The sequence below is a fragment of the Lissotriton vulgaris genome, chromosome 1_1, assembly GCF_964263255.1.
Source record: "Lissotriton vulgaris chromosome 1_1, aLisVul1.2, whole genome shotgun sequence".
NCBI classification, from domain to species: Eukaryota; Metazoa; Chordata; class Amphibia; order Caudata; family Salamandridae; genus Lissotriton; species Lissotriton vulgaris.
This window is the reverse complement of record NC_141685.1, coordinates 1,843,041,977-1,843,058,665: the sequence shown is the minus strand read 5'-3', so window position 1 is coordinate 1,843,058,665 and position 16,689 is coordinate 1,843,041,977. Positions and strand designations below refer to the sequence as shown.

The following is a 16,689-nucleotide window of genomic DNA, read 5'->3' as shown; positions in this document are numbered from 1 at the left end:
AAGTTGCAGTTAAATTACATGTCCATAATGTATGCAAAGGAGGCATAAATCACACACCTGTGTTCCACATGGATATGTACAAGTGGGCGCGTCTAAGCCAGCATGATAGAATTGCCCTAAAACATTGACATCTTCTAAATCTAGTGACGCACACATAAATAAACGTAGCTAATAATGTGAACTGTGCAAAAGTAAACAATCTACGCATGGGCATCCGCAGAAATTTTTCCGGGGAGGGTGGGGGGGGCAAAATTTTAACTTCATCACCATCCTCCGACATGGTTGAGCACAAGTATTAAATACATTTAAAAAAATCTAATAAGACAAATAGTTTTAATAAACAAAGAAACCCGTAGGGGGAAGAGAAAAATCTTGTGAGGCACCACAGCAGACAACCTGGCAACTACAATAAAACAGAGGGAAAAACAAAAAATGGCTGGAAAAAAACAAAAAAATTCTAAATCAGGTTGATGTGGTTCTTGAGCATGGGTACTCACAAACTTTCTCTCTGGCCAAGTTTACAGTGTAGTTTGTGGCCGAGGGCCGCACTGGTGGGGACGGGGTCAGTGTGGGAGGGGGGTGGGGCTAGAGCAACAAAAAAAATGATGACCATGAGGTTCAACACATGCTCCTGCAGCGGATGCCTTCGTCCATTGAGCCACCAGACCTGGCATACACACATCTTTCTCTCTCTCTCTCTCTCTCTCTCTCTTGCTCTCTCTCTCTCTCTCTCTCTCTCTCTCTCTCTCTCTCTCTCTCTCTCTCTCTCTCTCTCTCTCTCTCCCTATCCCTCCCTATGTCTCCCTCCCTCCCTCTCTCTCTCACTTTCTCCCTCTCTCTCTCTTTCTCCCTTTCTCTCTCTGTCTCACTCACTCTGTCTGTCTCTCTGTCTCCCTCTCTCTTTTTATCTCCCTCCCTCTCCATCTCTCTGTCTCCCTCCCTCCCTCTCTCTCTCTCTCTCTCTCTCTCTCTCTCTCTCTCTCTCTCTCTCTCTCTCTCTGTCTGCTTCCCTCTCTCACTCTGTGTCTCCTTCCCTCTCTCTCTGTCCCTCTCCCTCTCTCTCTCCTTCGGTCTCCCTCCATCCCTCTCCCTCTGTCTCCCTCCCTCTGTCTGTCTACCTCCCTCTGTCGCCCTCTGTCTGTCTCCCTCTATCTTTGTCTGTCTCCCTCCGTCTGTCTGTCGCTCTCTGTCTGTCTCTCTCCCTCTGTCTGTCTCCCTCTCTCTGTCTCTCTCTCTCTTTCTGTATCCCTCCCTCTCTCTGTCTCCCTCCCTCTGTAGCCCTCCCTCTTCTGTCGCCCTCTGACTGTCACCCTCTCTCTCAATCTCCCTCTTTCCCTCTCTCTCTGTCTCCCGCCCTCTGTCTGTCTCCCTCCCTCTATATGTCTCCCTCCCTCAGTCGGCCCCTTCCCTCTGTCTGTATCCCTCTGTCTGTATCCCTCTGTCTGTCGCCCTCTGTCTCCCTTCCTCTGTCTCACTCCCTCTCTCTCTCTCTCCCTCTGTCTCCCTCCCTCTGTCACCCTCTGTCTGTCACCCTCTGTCAACTCACCCCAGCTTCCCAGGCACACACACAGCCGCACCCCAGTACTTCACAGGTCTTTAAAAGACTTTAATAAGGCTTTGTTGTGAATCACCCAGCCCCCATAGAGCAGAATGTCTGGGCGCGCTGCTGCGGTGGTGTTTTTATGACACAGGTAGGATGTCTGCAAGGCACGTTAAAGGCAGACGGCCCATTGTCATTCTTTATGTGACGATAAGCAGCAGACAGAATGACAATGGGCCTGTCCGCAGTCTGCTCGAGGTCAGGGATGGGCTGCTGCAGCCTCTAGAGTTCAAAGAGAAGTGCGAGAGGCCCCAAGTGAGAGAACGTTTAAACTCCTGGGGCTTCTCGCAGGGGAACAGCACAGCCTGCTGTAATTGTGAAAGTTAAGGGGACCAAAGGCGTCCGTAAAAGGAATGTTGATGGGCTCCCTGTGCGCTGCCTGAGTGATAATACCACATTGTCACTGGGCCAGCACCGGGCGGACCGGAGATCCAGGGGGGGGGAGGGCAAGCACCCCCTTGCCTCCCCCTGCTTACACCCATGACTCTATGGCCTTAAGAATAAAACGTATGCTTGAAAGATTTACGAACACTGCAAGGAGGTTTGTTTACTAGTTATAATTGTGTGGAATTTAGTTGGCGCTTCCAACAGAAGATAGAAACAGGTGTAAGAGATAGCCAGCCAGGGCATGCGCCAACTGTCACCACAGAGATTAACTGACATTGCACAGTCTACTTTAGAATCTTGGGGTACAAAGATTCTAATGTTCTTGTCCCTTCTCCAGGGAAAGTCGGGAGCGACCGATACCGCAAATTCCCTCTACAATCCTTGTAAGATGGTGAGGTGCACAGTTTCAATCACAAAAGCCAATCAGTGCATGGTCTCAAGTCATGCTGCTGTCTGCCCTGCTACAATCTAGTCAGCGCCAGCTTCTGCTGTGGCATGAGAAGGTTCGACCCCTTCAGCGCGGCACGAATTTTCGCGCTGTGCTGAAGGTTCATGACGGAACGGTTCCGTCATGAGCACAGCTCAACCGACACTCATGACCGAACCGTTCCGTCATGAGCATGGAAGGGGTTTAGACAGGGTTCTTTGAAATAAGTCCAGGCATGCCATAATAATTAAATATATAGATACATATATTCAGGACAACCACTATTTATCCAGTATTGGGGTATCTTTCATAGATTCACATGCCTGAATCATTCCCCGTCGCCGAGGTGGGAGTCCCACGGTGATTCAGGCATGTGAATCTATGAAAGATACTAATACTGGATAACTGAAGTTACAGGTAAGTAACTTGTTTTCTTATCCAGTATTGGGGTATCTTTCATAGATTCACATGCCTGAATCACTGCGGGACTCCCGCCTCGGCGACGGGGAATGATTCAGGCATGTGAATCTATGAAAGATACCAATACTGGATAACTGAAGTTACAGGTAAGTAACTTGTTTTCATATTCAACTTTCCAGTAACTTAATAATATGTAAATTTATCTTTGTGGATGCCCAGAAACTCTAACATGAATTCTGCCCTCCAAACCGACCACGGGCTCGACCACGGGCTCTCCTTGTCACAAACACAACATAGCTACTAAAATTACAAATACTGCAATAAAGATACAGCTTTGGCATAATACTGATTTTTATTTCCCACTTGATGTTTATAGTGGTGAGATTCTAAAGCTGACAGATTCTTTCTTAGACACCTTAGAACTTTGCTTTGCGCCAATATTGATGGGGATCTTGTGGTGTATAAGGGACACATTGCCCACAGAGCAAGCAAAGGAAATGGGCCCCCTTCGTCCAACGTGTTTAAGTGGGCCCATGAGCCTGGGTGCCACTGCACCTCCTGCATAATTGATGGGGTGGTGCTCTTCTATTTTAAATCATACCTAGACATTCATAATACAATACTTCCCATACTCATAAATGCTTTTGTGAATCAGCTCTAGCATTTTGGTCACTATGATCTATTTTATTTATAAACATGAAGCTGAAAGTGAATCCTGGGTGCAATAGCTCACAGAAGGACTGTGATGCACCAAATTACAGTTTACAGCTTTTTCTCTCTTGTTCTGCTCTTTCATTACATCTATCAGACGCTTTAGAATTAGTTATTGTGTCCATAGCCGACACCACTATTGCATTCTCTCTTCTACCCTAAAAAGAACCATTCCTTTTGTGTACCCTTAATGATTGTAATGCTAAAACATGGTTCAGGAATATGAAAACCTTCATTGTTAATCTACAGAAAACAAGCATTGGCATAGCCAATAGGTCTCGCTTTTGGGACCTTATAAGTATTTAGTTATGCAGCACAATATCCTTGGTGCAACAACATCAACTGGTGCATGGCTAAATACTTGAAAGGTCCCAAAGGCGAGACCTATTGGCTATGCCAATTCTTGTTTCAATTTGTATGTGAATCTCATCACCATTTTGAATGCGCTCTTGAGTCATTGGACTGTGATCAATGTACTTTCATCCAGTTGAGTGTGCACCATGTGTGCAATCTGTGTACATGACGATTTAAATTTAATTATTCGGGGTTTCGTATTCTGTTACCTGCTAATAGTATATGACGAGTTTGTGCTCTAAGCTCTACAGATGTTTGTCTGCTTTACCTTCCAGCTTCACCTAACCGAAACATAGCCTCTATATCTCCTTCACCTATGGGAAGGTCCCCCTTGAAGGTACGGTATAAACAATGCCTTTTTTTTGTTGTGTGCATGGGCAACGTTTATGGCCCAATATGAAGAATGTACAGGAAGCAAACGTGCAGTTCTTGAAAAATAAGTATATAGAACCCAAACTTTAAGAATGTGAAAGACCATCAGACTAAGCAATGGTGAAAGAATTCTAGTGTTGAAGCAAAAGAAATAGGCAGCTTACAATTTTTATATGGCATTTAGAAAAGCATAAATTCACGGATTCATGGAATTCTAGATTACTTCATGATGAATAAAACATGATTTTCCTCGAACTTTGGGGTCGATTAGGATGGCGGACGGCCGCGGTCTGTCCGCCATCCTGTCGTGGCAAGGGACTGTCCGCCATAATGGCGGAGGTCCCGTGTCCCGAATTAGGATGCACCCGCCACATTTGAGGGTGCATCCCACATTTTTCACATTGCGGTGGGCGGTGCTGAAAGCACCGCCCGCCGCTATGCTAAAAATGCATGTTGTGTGTTTCAAAGCACAACATGACAGGCACCGGGCAGTGCCTGCCATGTTCTACTTTGAAACACAGGGGGGTACCATAGGTACCCCCATGTGCACCCCCCACACCCCCTTCAACCTGGGAGCCCACAATGGGCCCCCAAAGCAAAGACCGTATGCCTTTCTGTGCCAGCATTTCACGCCACGGAAAGGCATCCCCCAAAGCCCATCCTAATATGGCTGGTGGTGTCTGATAAACACTGCCACCATATTAGACCTTTTCCGCCACGGTCGCAAGGCGACCGTGGCGGAAAAGCAGCGGACGATCTTCCCGTCCGCCGCGGACCCCCCAGCCATCCAAATGTGGCAGGGGGTCTTTTCAGGGAGGATGGCGGACGAATTGCCCCCGCTGGGCTGGCGGTGGCTACAGCCAGCCTGGTGGGGGCAATCCGTCCGCCATCCTAATCGACTACTATATTTTCTTGATTGAACGATTATGCAACATTTTTATCGATACTTTTAGAACATAAGCTACTGTTCTCTGCTTTTTATAAACTTAGATTTTGATGCAGTTTATTGTTGCTTTGTGTACACGGTATATTTTTTTCCAGTTTTTTTCTCATTCACTTTGCACTGTCATCTTTAACCTCATGCATTCACTAATAATCAGTGCCCAAGAGTAATAAATCCTGTCACTCTGCTGTTGTCGTTTAATTGGATTCGATATTTTAATGTCTGTGAACTGGTACATCATGCTTTTCTCCCGGTAATTTGTGAAAGGAAGACTAACGTGGATTGGTGGGGAGTGGACCAGTTATCACTGTGTCTCTACTGCGATTACCATCTTCGAGAAAGAGACTCAAAATTAGACATCACACTTGTAACTGAGAAAAATGTGATTGCATTCTTATGTATTGGTCTGACAATAAAGTTAATTTTATGCAGACAAAATCCCTAGCGATCGTCTGTCTGAGCCTCTGCGAGATGGACACTTTAGGGACCATTAAGCCGTCGGGCTGCTCGCCACCGCCCAACTGGCGGTGGCAATCTACCCGACATCTTTCCCCGACCACCAGCCATTAACCCCCCGCCCTATTAGAATGGCAGGGGTCACAGCGGCGGACGGAAAGACCGCCCGCCGCTTTATCGCAGGCAGGCAATCATTACGATTGCCTGCCGTGCGGTCCTGGCCCATAATATGGTGGCGGTGCCTAGCAGGCACCGCCCACCATATTATGATATGTGTGGATTTGTGCCTTTAGATGGCGGCGATGCCGCCATGGAAAGGCATGCTGTCTTTGGTAATGGGGGCGTGTTGTGAGCCCCCAGGGTGTTGAGGGGTGCACATAGGAGGTGTCTATGGTACCCCCTACATTTTGCATGCACAAGGTGGCAGGCACCGCGCTCTGCCTGTCATGTTGTGCATGCAAATGCACAACATGCAATTTTTACATTGCGGCGGGTGCTGCTCACAGCACCGCCCGCCGTAATGTAAAAAATGCCGGATGGTGGCGGTCTCATCTTGATTGGCATGGCGAGACTGCCGCAACTATGGTGGGCGCTCCCGTTTGCTGTTGCGGTGGCATCGTAATGATGCCCTGTGTCTTTGAACACTGTCCCTGGGGACCCACCTGCCTATCTATATATCTGTTCCCTCACTGGCCATCTTAGCTCCACTATCAACTGACAGTACCATATCGGGGAATGCCCGATTAGTGCTGTAAGCCAACACCCTGCAAGTCAAATCTTTGTGAAGCCAGGTGATCAAGAGGTGCCACCAAAGTACCGCTACCCTATGAAGAGTAAATCTTTCAACCATCTGTAAAATATGGAACTCCTGAATTACTCTCCCCACAAGACAGTCGCAATTTATATGGAGAAGGCTCCTTCCAAGGTATCTAAGTTGCTGTCTGCATCATCCCAACTCTTTAAAAAAGCACATTTAAACCGATAAAATTGTTAGGAAGTGCCACACTTTAGTCAGGAATATGGAACTGCTTAAAAAAATGTACTGGGAAAAAATATCTTCTGATATTGCTCAAGTTATACCCCATGTCGACAGCACCACAGATGTCTTGCAGCCTGGCAAAAAGCCCCATTATCAAAGTTTCTAGTGAGCAGAGTGTGGAAATTATTGTGTTAATACCATAAATTGTATAATAGTGTCTGAATTTCATGTTAATTGACATAACAAATGCTTCTCTCGCTTTCTATAGCTTACTGTATTGATCTAATTTAAAAATACCATTTACATTCTTATTCCTTTGTGCAATCAGATTGTTTATTTTGAAGCTTCGGAAAGTATGCATTACTTTAAACATTGAAAATACACATAACATGTTGTAATCAACAAACACCTAAATACACAGTATGTATTTAATCCAGATAAAAGCCAGTACAGATTAAATGCGAAAAAGCATCCATATATCATCACAGGAAATGAAACAAAATGGCATTTAATTAAGTGTATGCTAGTGGCATGAATGTTTACATTTTCTGATGAATACTTCTAACCGCAGACTCCTCACCTTTAAATTATCTCTGCGGAGCCAGATTTGTATCTGGAAGTTTTCATAGTAATACTCCCACGCGCCACTAGGTGCCGCCAAGCAGCTCCTCATTGACTTTGTTCCAGCCTGGAAGTGCCAGTGTCGAGCCACATGCAAGTACTGATGTCAGATCCTTTCTTCCTGCTCATTCGAACGCGGATCCGGAGATCTACTCCACTTTTGTCAGTTTGACTAGTTTTTCAATGTGAAGTCTAGTGTACAGGGGAACTATGTCCCCACCTAAAAATACAGGGTTCAAACCATGCCTGCCATGACCGTCATTATTAGGTGTTGATGATTGGCCCGCACAAGTTGTGCATCTGGGATCTGTGCTCTGGGCTCTATTCCAAGTCTTGTATGTAATGAGTCCTCATACATTCAAAGACAGTTCAAGACCCTGAAGTGAAGCAGTCTGTCATCAAACATCAAAAGAAGCTACGCAAGTCCTGCTGTAAGTTAAGGGTACAGACATGTATTCACTCTTTAGGCTGGTCCTGCTGCAAGTCCTCTTCAGAGTGGAGGTCATTCAAGAAGTCAAAGTCTGTGTCAAAGCAGAAACACAAGAAGGTGTATCAAGAATTAACCCTATACCCTGTTCTCTATCTAAAGAAGAGTTTTGAGGGCATCAAGGTGCCACTCAATTCTGCTCCTGATCCTTGTTTGAGGAGCTGATCTCACAGGTGATCTTGATGTGCCCTGAATTTTCTGTGCCATTGGCGCTACCTCTTTGGTCAAGGCCTTTAGGGAGACCCTGCTGTGTATTGTTGGCACTCTGCTGGCTCCCTCTGGTGCACCTTCATGTTCCAAGGATCCTAAGTGGCCTTCAGTTGGGTTATTGCTGGCGGATCTGTCCTCCGACTCATCGGGAGCCTCTGAAATCCATCTCTGGTTCTGCACCTGCTAGTTCAAGTTCAAGTTCAGGTATTTATATGGCGCACTACTCACCCAGAGGGTCTCAAGGCGCTTGGGGAAGGGGGGTTCATCTTATGTCGAAAAGCCAGGTTTTAAGTTCTTTTCTGAAGGAGATGTGGTTTTGAGTAAGGCGGAGGTGAGTGAGGAGTGAGTTCCAGGTCTTGGCCGCCAGGAAGGAGAAGGATCTGCCACCCATGGTGGATTTTCGGATGCGCGGGACTGCAGCGAGGGCTTGATTGGACGATCTTAGTTGGCGGGTGGGTGTGTAGAAGGACAGTCGAGTGTTGAGGCATTCAGGTCCTAGTTTGTAGAGGGCCTTGTGTGTGTGGGTGAGAAGACGGAACGTAATTCTCTTGTTGACGGGAAGCCAGTGGAGGTTTTTTAGGTGTCCGGTGATGTGATCTTGGCGAGGGATGTCCAATATGAGTCTCGATGATTCGTTTTGGATGCGTTGGAGTTTTTTCTGTAATTTTGCTGTGATTCCGGCGTATAGTGTGTTACCATAGTCCAGTGGACTCGTGACCAGTGCGTGGGTGACAGTCTTTCTTGTCGCGAGGGGGATCCAGCGGAAGATCTTTTTGAGAATACGAAGTACGTTGAAGCAGGAGGATGAGACTGCGTTGACTTGTCTGGACATCGAGAGAGAGGAGTCAAGGATGAAGCCAAGGTTACGTGCGTGGTCTGTGGGTATGGGTGCTGTGCCCAGGGCGGAAGGCCACCAAGAGTCGTCCCAGGCAGAGGGGGAAGATCCTAGGATGAGCACCTCCGTTTTGTCTGAGTTGAGTTTTAGGCGGCTATGTTTCATCCATTCGGCTACTTCTTTTATGCCTTTGTGAAGATTGGTTTTGGCGGTGTTAGGGTCTTTGGTGAGGGAAAGGATTAACTGGGTGTCGTCGCCGTAAGAGATGATGTTAAGGTTGTGTTGGCGCGCGATGGATGCGAGTGGGCTCATGTAAATGTTGAAGAGGGTGGGACTGAGTGATGATCCTTGTGGTACGCCACAGATGACTTCAGTGGCCTCTGAGTTGAATGGGGGAAGTCGGACTCTTTGAGTTCTCCCGGCGAAGAATGAGATGATCCAGCCCAAGGCTTTTCCTTGTATGCCGATGTTGCTGAGGCATTGTATAAGGGTGCTGTGGCAGACTGTGTCGAAAGCGGCGGAGAGGTCGAGTAGAATGAGGGCCGCTGTATCTCCGTTATCCAGTGGTGTTCGGATGTCGTCTGCCGCTGAAATGAGGGCGGTTTCGGTGCTGTGTTTGGCTCGAAATCCGGACTGAGAGGGATGGAGGGAGTTGTTGGATTCAAGGAAGGCGGCGAGCTGGCTGTTGACGGCTTTCTCAATGACTTTGGCGGGGAAAGGGAGGAGGGTTATGGGTCGGTAGTTTTTAAGTTCAGAGGGGTCTGCTGTGGGTTTCTTCAAGAGGGTGCTGAGTTCGGCGTGTTTCCAGCTTTCTGGGAAGGTGGCAGAGTTGAACGAGCAGTTGATGACATCACGGAGATGGGGTGCGATGATGGAGTCAGCTTTGTTGAAGATGTGGTGGGGGTAGGGGTCGGTTGGCGAGCCAGAGTGGATTGAGTTCATTAGGCAGATAGTGTCTTCAGTGGTGATTGGGTTCCAGGCGCTGAGGTTGTTAGTTGGCGGTGTAGGATCTGAGGGGGGTGGGGAGGGTTGTTCGCAGGAAGTGTTCTCAAAGCTGTTGTGAATGTCGGCAATTTTGTTGTAGAAGAAGGAGGATAACGCATCGCAGAGGTCTTGGGAGGGAGTGATGTCGTTAGATGCTGCGGTGGGGTTGGTGAATTCTTTGACGATGTTGAAAAGTTCCTTGCTGTTGTGTCATGTGCAGCATCCTATGACTAAGAGTTTGGTGGTCAATGCTTCCGAAAGCAGGGTGAATCTTAATTTATTCCCCACAGCTCCCCCCACTGATAGGGAGTTGAAAAGGATTGAGGCATTTGAGGAATGAATGTTCTCCTCAACAAGCTTTTTCTTGAGGTTGATCATCACCAGTTGTCTTCTAGGCAGTGATACACTTTCCCTCTGGGACGAGGCCAGCAAGATCTTGCTGGAGATCCCGCAATAATTCAATTCCTCTTCATCTCAAACCATTCAGTATGGTCAGGATGTGACCAAAAATATAATCTGGGTGCCCCTGGATACTACTCACTGTTTAGTACAAGCAATCAACATTAGTGTGGTGCTTCATTGCCACACGTTAATGAGATTAATAGGCTTTTTGGGTCATGTCCAGGCGTCCCTCATTGATATGCCTTTGGAGGGTTCTGGCTTTTTTTGTGAAAAATCTGATACTACCCTGGAGTACTTCAAGGAGAAGGGTGCCATGCTACTCTTGTAACCCTTTGACCTCTTTTGACCCCCTGCCAGACAGTTCCCTTACCAGTTTTGGTTCTTCAGGGGCTACTGTAGAGGTTTGTCATACAGACCTCACCCGATCTTAGCCTTTTTGGGACCAGAGACGAGGATCAGGGACAACATGCAGGTCACAAGGGGCAATGCTCTTCCTAACCCTCCCCCACTGTAACATCACCTCTGAGCCACTTTAGTTTGCTCATAGCATCAGCACACCCACCCTGTGGAATGCAGGATTCAGCATATACTCTCAGACAGTAGTCAATCACATAGATAGATGGGTCCTCTAGATTGTCCATCAGAACTATCTCCCCATGTGTATTTCTGATCCACCACAGCATCCTCCCACATAGCATCTCTGAGGAGCATCTATCCATTTTACTGTAAGTTGTGAGAGCTCTACTATTCAAAGGGACCATTAGTAGGGTGCCGGCCTCAGACATAGGGATGGGTTGGTATTCATTATATTTCTTTGTGCCGAACAAGGATCAAGGCCTTTGTCCTAGTTAAGATCGTTGCCCTAGTTAAGATATTCACCCTCTAAATGTCTTTCTGTACAAATTGAAAATGATGACAGGGGACCTAATGGTAACCTTGGACTTGCAGAATGTGTACTTTCATGTGCCCATCTTGCAGTCCCACAGATGTTACCTGAGGTTCAAAGTCAGCCTGGAGCATTTCAAATTTACATTGTTCTCCTTCGGAATTACTAGTGTCCAAGGGTGATGGCAGTGGTTGCCGCCCATCTTTTGAGGTTGGCAATACCGTTTTTCCCCTATTTCGAAGATTGGCTTTTGAGGGTGGTGTCACCACAGTCAGCTAGAGACCTCCTCCAGATGACAGCAAGCCTTGCGACATTGTTGAGGCTCTCAATCAACAAGCTGAAGTCACACCTGGCTCCTTTGCAGAGGCTTCCTTTTATAGGAGCTAATCTAAACATGGTGAATTTGAGGGTCTTTTCTCCGATGCAACAATGGTCCTGGATCTCCTTGAGAGCAGCTCTGAGGCTTCTTGACCTGTCGGTCTCATGCATCCTGCTTGCCCACTTCCCCAGGTAACATATGCAGGCTCTGCAGTGGAATCAGAAGTCTCAGTGGGCCAAGCTCCAAGGGAACCCTGTGGACATCATTCAAGTTTTGTAGGAAACTGTAAAAGATCTGCAGTTGTGGCTGCTTGACCGCAGCCTGACTAGCAACAGACCCCTCTCCCTTTCCTATGCAGTGCTGTAGGGTGACAGATACATCACTCCTGGGTTGAGGAGGCTATCTGGGTGAGATGGAGATCAGAGGGCTCTAGCCTCCAGTGGAATCCTGGCTCCACATAAAACTGCTAGAGCTGCAGGCTATCTGCTTAGTATTGTAGGCGTTTCTACCATCTAAAAGGGAAGGTTGGTGTAGTTTCTCATTGACAATACCACTACCATGTGGGATTGTAACAAGTAAGGTGGAGTGATGGCCTGAGTCCTGTACCAAGAGGCTTTGTACCTCTGTAGATTGCTGGAGCATCAGGGCATTTCACTGATCATGAACCACATGGCTGGATATTTAAAGGCTGGGGTAGGTGATCAAAGCTGGCGAAGCTTGGTGGATCATAAAGGACGGTTGCACTCCAAGGCTGCTCAGGGCTTCTTCCAACATTGGGGCTATCCCTATCTTAAACTTTTTCCCACCATCAACACCGTCAAAACATCTGCATGTCGGTGTTCCCCAGAACACTCATTCTACTCAGTCTAGACTGGATCATGGGACTCCTGTACACCTTTCTGCCACTGCCTCCCCTGCCCAGAGTTCAGAAGAAATTCAGGACCAAGTCACCCTCACGGCTTTAGATAGGGCCAGGAGAGTGTGGTACCCAAAACATCTGGGCATGACCATCTCCCCTCCAATATGGCTGCCACTTTGGAAGGATCTTCTGTTGCATAAGCAAGACAGGGTTCTACACCTGAAGCTGTGTAATCTACACCTCCATGTGTGCAGATTGAGTGATGGCAGTTGACTGCATCGATCTACCACCTGAGGTTGTGGATGTCGTCCCTTCTACCAGTTGCCCGTCTATGAAGTTCGTTTATGCCAGGTGCTGGGACAAGTTTGTAGCCGGTGTATAGTCTAGAAGGCACACCCATAGCAAGCCAAATTGTCTGTTGTTTTTTTTTTATTGTTTCACATTTTTTGTAGCCAGGAAGGTCTGGCTGGGGTCACTATTAAATTACATTTGTCAGCACTTTGAGTCTTCTTGCGTTTACCTGACCAAATGTTATTGCTTAAAATACCTGTTGTGATGTGGTTTATTAAAAGTTTGGCACACATGTTCCCTCCCAACCCATATCAGATGCCACAGTAGGATCTTAATTTGGTCTTGATGTTCCTCACAGATATCTCCTTCGAACCAATGCCCAGATGCTCCTTGCATCTTCTGACACTTTAAATGGTCTTCCTCACTGCAATCATTATAACTCAATCTGTGAGTGAGATCCAGGCTGTGAAGCTGCACTCTAACACCTTTTCCCCCGACAAACTAGTGTTAAGCTCCAGTTTTTTTGTTGTTTTTTTTGCAACAGTTGAGACTTTTTCTCATTTGGCAATCCGTTACCCTGCCGATCTTTTTTCAACCTCATACCTTGACTGAGGAAGAGAGACTACAGTGACAACCTCAAAATCGCCTAAAGCTTTTACTTCAATTCTACCAAGGACGACCGCATGGATTACCAACTTTTTGTGGGATACTGTGGTGTGAAGAAAGGAGAGGCTGTGCAGAAATTGACTCTGTGAGGGTGGATAGTCCTCTGCGTGAAGGACGGCTATACACTGGCCAAAAAACAGCTCCAGAAGGGTTACAGCCCATTCCACTAGGGTTGAGTCTGCTAACCCTTCATTGCTATGTGGAGACCCTGTCCTTGACATTTGTTAGGGCACAACGTGCTCATCAGCACACACATTCATAAAGCACTACTGCCTTGACCTCAGTGTTGGATGACCTTTCAGGGCTGCAGGACTTTTTGGTTTGAGCCCCATCTACAAACGCTCCACCTAGAGAGGTACTGCTTTGGGATTTATTCTAAATGTAAGGAATTTGTGATTAGAAGTATCCTTAAGAAGAACACGTTACCTTCAGTAGCACTCTTTCAGTGGATACTCTAACAACAGATTCTTCATTGCCTTCTCTCCTGTGGGCCAGTGGTCTTTCCCATCTAAGAAAGGCCTCAAATAAAAGATCTGCAAACTGGTATGTACAAAGGTTTTGTGCTCTTTGTTTGCAGAAAGAGAGACACAAAAAACTGCCATCATCACGCAAGGGCAGTGCTTATATGTGGCTCTGCTCCATCATTTCCAGGACGAAACAAAGTCAACACGGAGCCGCACTGTGTCATAAAGTGGTGAAGAAGAGCACTGCTATGAACACTTCCTGATCCAGTTTGGCACCTGTGGGATATTCTAAAGGTGAGGAACCAGAGAGAGTGTTACTGAAGGTATGTAACCTGTTTGTTTGGAATTCTAATGGATGCGTCTATTCTCAGATTCCTCACCATATGAATTCCCCAGATGTCAGACTGGATCTGGAACTTTTCCAGCAATTGTTCCTACACCTAGTTGTTATCATCAAACCTTGTGATGGCATCACACTACCTTGAGAAGTGACAGTATGTGAACGGTAGAGGCACCACCCCTGCAAGCTGATATCACTTCCCTTCTTTCTGTGTCCTTTGTTGCTCTGCTCCCAATCTTTGGCCTGTGTTCTACTAACCCTGAAATGTTCTTTCTCGAGTGTATGCCAGGGAAATGGCTACATAAAACACTACAGACTTGAAACTGTGTCACAACTGCAGGAAATAGATGTTGGTCATTGACACGAACAATGTCTGTCTCTGGTGCCTGGGTCCTGACATTAGTCAAATCTTGCTTAAATTGCACTCCAGTGCACCTTTAGACCGTCAGGAAGTGTGAGGTAAAGCTGTATGTCACCTAGCACAAGAAACAAAGCAGGTCACGCTCTATGTTCTGGGCCTGCTGTAGCTCCAGGCCCCGGTCTAGCTCCAACTCCAGGTCTCGGTTTCTTTCCAAATCATTATCCTTGAAGATGACGTTGGAAGTCTGATCCAAACAGGATTCTTGTCACTGTCCCTGTGGGAAGAAATTGTGGAGTCAGGACTCGAAGGACCCTACACCCCAATTGTCCAAGTTGAAGTCCATTCCTAAACTGGTCCTCAAATGCACTGATTTCTCTAAGCCATCGGTGACCTGCAATAAGTGGAGGCCTTCAATGTTCCCGTTGTTTTAGATGATTTCAAGTCTTTCTGGAACTTCTTTCAATTCATAGATCCACTGGGGCACCCAGTCAAACTTCTGGGAGAATCTAACCCAGCACTGACTTACCTGGTTGGGCTCATGACCATGCCTCTGCCAGTGCCTGTCTACACTAAAGAACTACTCAACAGGCTTTGCTGATCGCAACTGCTCCAGTGTCGGCCTTGGCTCCACAGGTGCTTCGTGCATGAAATCGGTCATTGTTGGCCAAGGGTTCTACATCAGTGATCCGAAGTCCCTTCTGCAACCAACACAGAGGATTCCATTCATTGGGCATCTGGGTGCGGTTGCTTTTAAGGCCTATCCATCTGTGCAACTAGTCTCGGACGTTCAGGTTATTATCCTGATGTTTTGGGGTCAGCCTAAGTTACGGTGCAGGCTCTTCTGTGACTTCTTGGTCTTTTGCCTTAATCATTCAGGTGATTCTCCATTCCCATTGCCCTGTGTGAAGCTTGCAATGAAACCTACACATGCAATGTGTTCAACACTTAGGTTGACACTCAGGCAACATCTTTATCTCAGATGACGCAGCCCAGTACCTTTAGTGAGGGCTAGTGTATGCCAACCTGGCATCTAGCCGACTTTGTTCCCTGCCTCATCCAGAGTTCACAGTAATGACAGATGCATCATTTGGGGTCAGTGAAGGCACATCTCATTTGTCTGGAGATGCACGCTATCTGTCTAGCCATAAAGGCTTTTTTCTCCTCAATTTGGGTATGGTAAGAGTAGCTCCTGATGGACAAGACAGCCACCGTCTGGTTCTGAAATAAGCAGGGCCATGTGGTGTAGCAGTGTGGGTTAGTGATTGCTGTGCCATGAAGTGCAGAGATGTTGGCGATGGCTCAAACTTCAATGGATCTCTTTGATGGCTGATCATTTGGTGAGTTCTCCAAATACCAGGGTGAATGAGCTCTGCAGCTGTCATTTGGCACACAATAAATTGTGTCTGCACTTGGTGGAGGTTGAAGGCATCTTTTCCCAGAGGGACATGTCTTGGGTAGATATTTTTGTCACCACGTAGAACACAGTGTCACAACTACTGCGTGTTGAAATGTAAGCCTCAAGGTGCGCTGGGAGATACATTCCTCATACAGAGGGACAGGAGCCCTCTATAGGAGTTTAAACCACTGCCTCTCCTACTCCGAGATCTGAAGTAGATAAGAAAGGACTGGGCTCAAGTCATCCTTCTAGCCCCGGATCGGGCCAGGAGAGGGTGGAACTCCAAACTGTTGAATGTAATTATTTTCCATTATAAAAGTAATTTATTAGAACTGTTGTCTCTGATCTGTCGCTATGGAAATAATGCATGCATAACTTTGCTAATATGGGCCAGAATATCCACTCCACCTATTCTTCTTTTCACTCCCAAGTGAACATAAATAAAATGTCTATCCATATTATTTCATTACTAACACCTTTTGTTTTAGATAATGTGGTGTTTGTGCACGTCATGTACACGTGTATTTTTTGTAGTCATTGCATTACTGCAAGTAAATAGAACGCTTCCGTGCTTGCACTCACGCACGGTGTACTCGGCTTTCACACATCTGTCATTATGACATAATTTCCTGGCTAGCAGAGGGAGTAGCTGGGTCCCCTCACTGCAGCAGTGCACTTGACCCGTGGGCTTGGAGGGCACACCAAGGCTTAAGCTAAATGATCTCTCTTGTCTTTGGCCTCGGACGCATTTGTGCCTCTGAAACATGATCACGTTCTAAACGAGATAGTCCATGTGCATTCTCCTTTTTACATGTTCTAAATATATTAATTTGTATATCTACTAATACTATAATTATTTACAGTGCTTTAAATGGGCCGATACTCACTGGTACGGAGTACTGGCCTTTTTTTATTCTCT

At 46.7% G+C, this 16,689-nt stretch overlaps 1 protein-coding gene across 1 annotated transcript in view; it reads left to right on the top strand.

The window, feature by feature from the left end:
• DOCK4 (dedicator of cytokinesis 4) overlaps positions 1-16,689 on the top strand; it is a 1,616,764-nt gene that overhangs the window by 1,566,576 nt on the left and 33,499 nt on the right. The window contains exon 52 of the mRNA XM_086919301.1: positions 4,175-4,236. Coding sequence (XP_086775427.1) covers positions 4,175-4,236 — 62 coding nt within the window. The remainder of the gene's footprint in view (positions 1-4,174; positions 4,237-16,689) is intronic.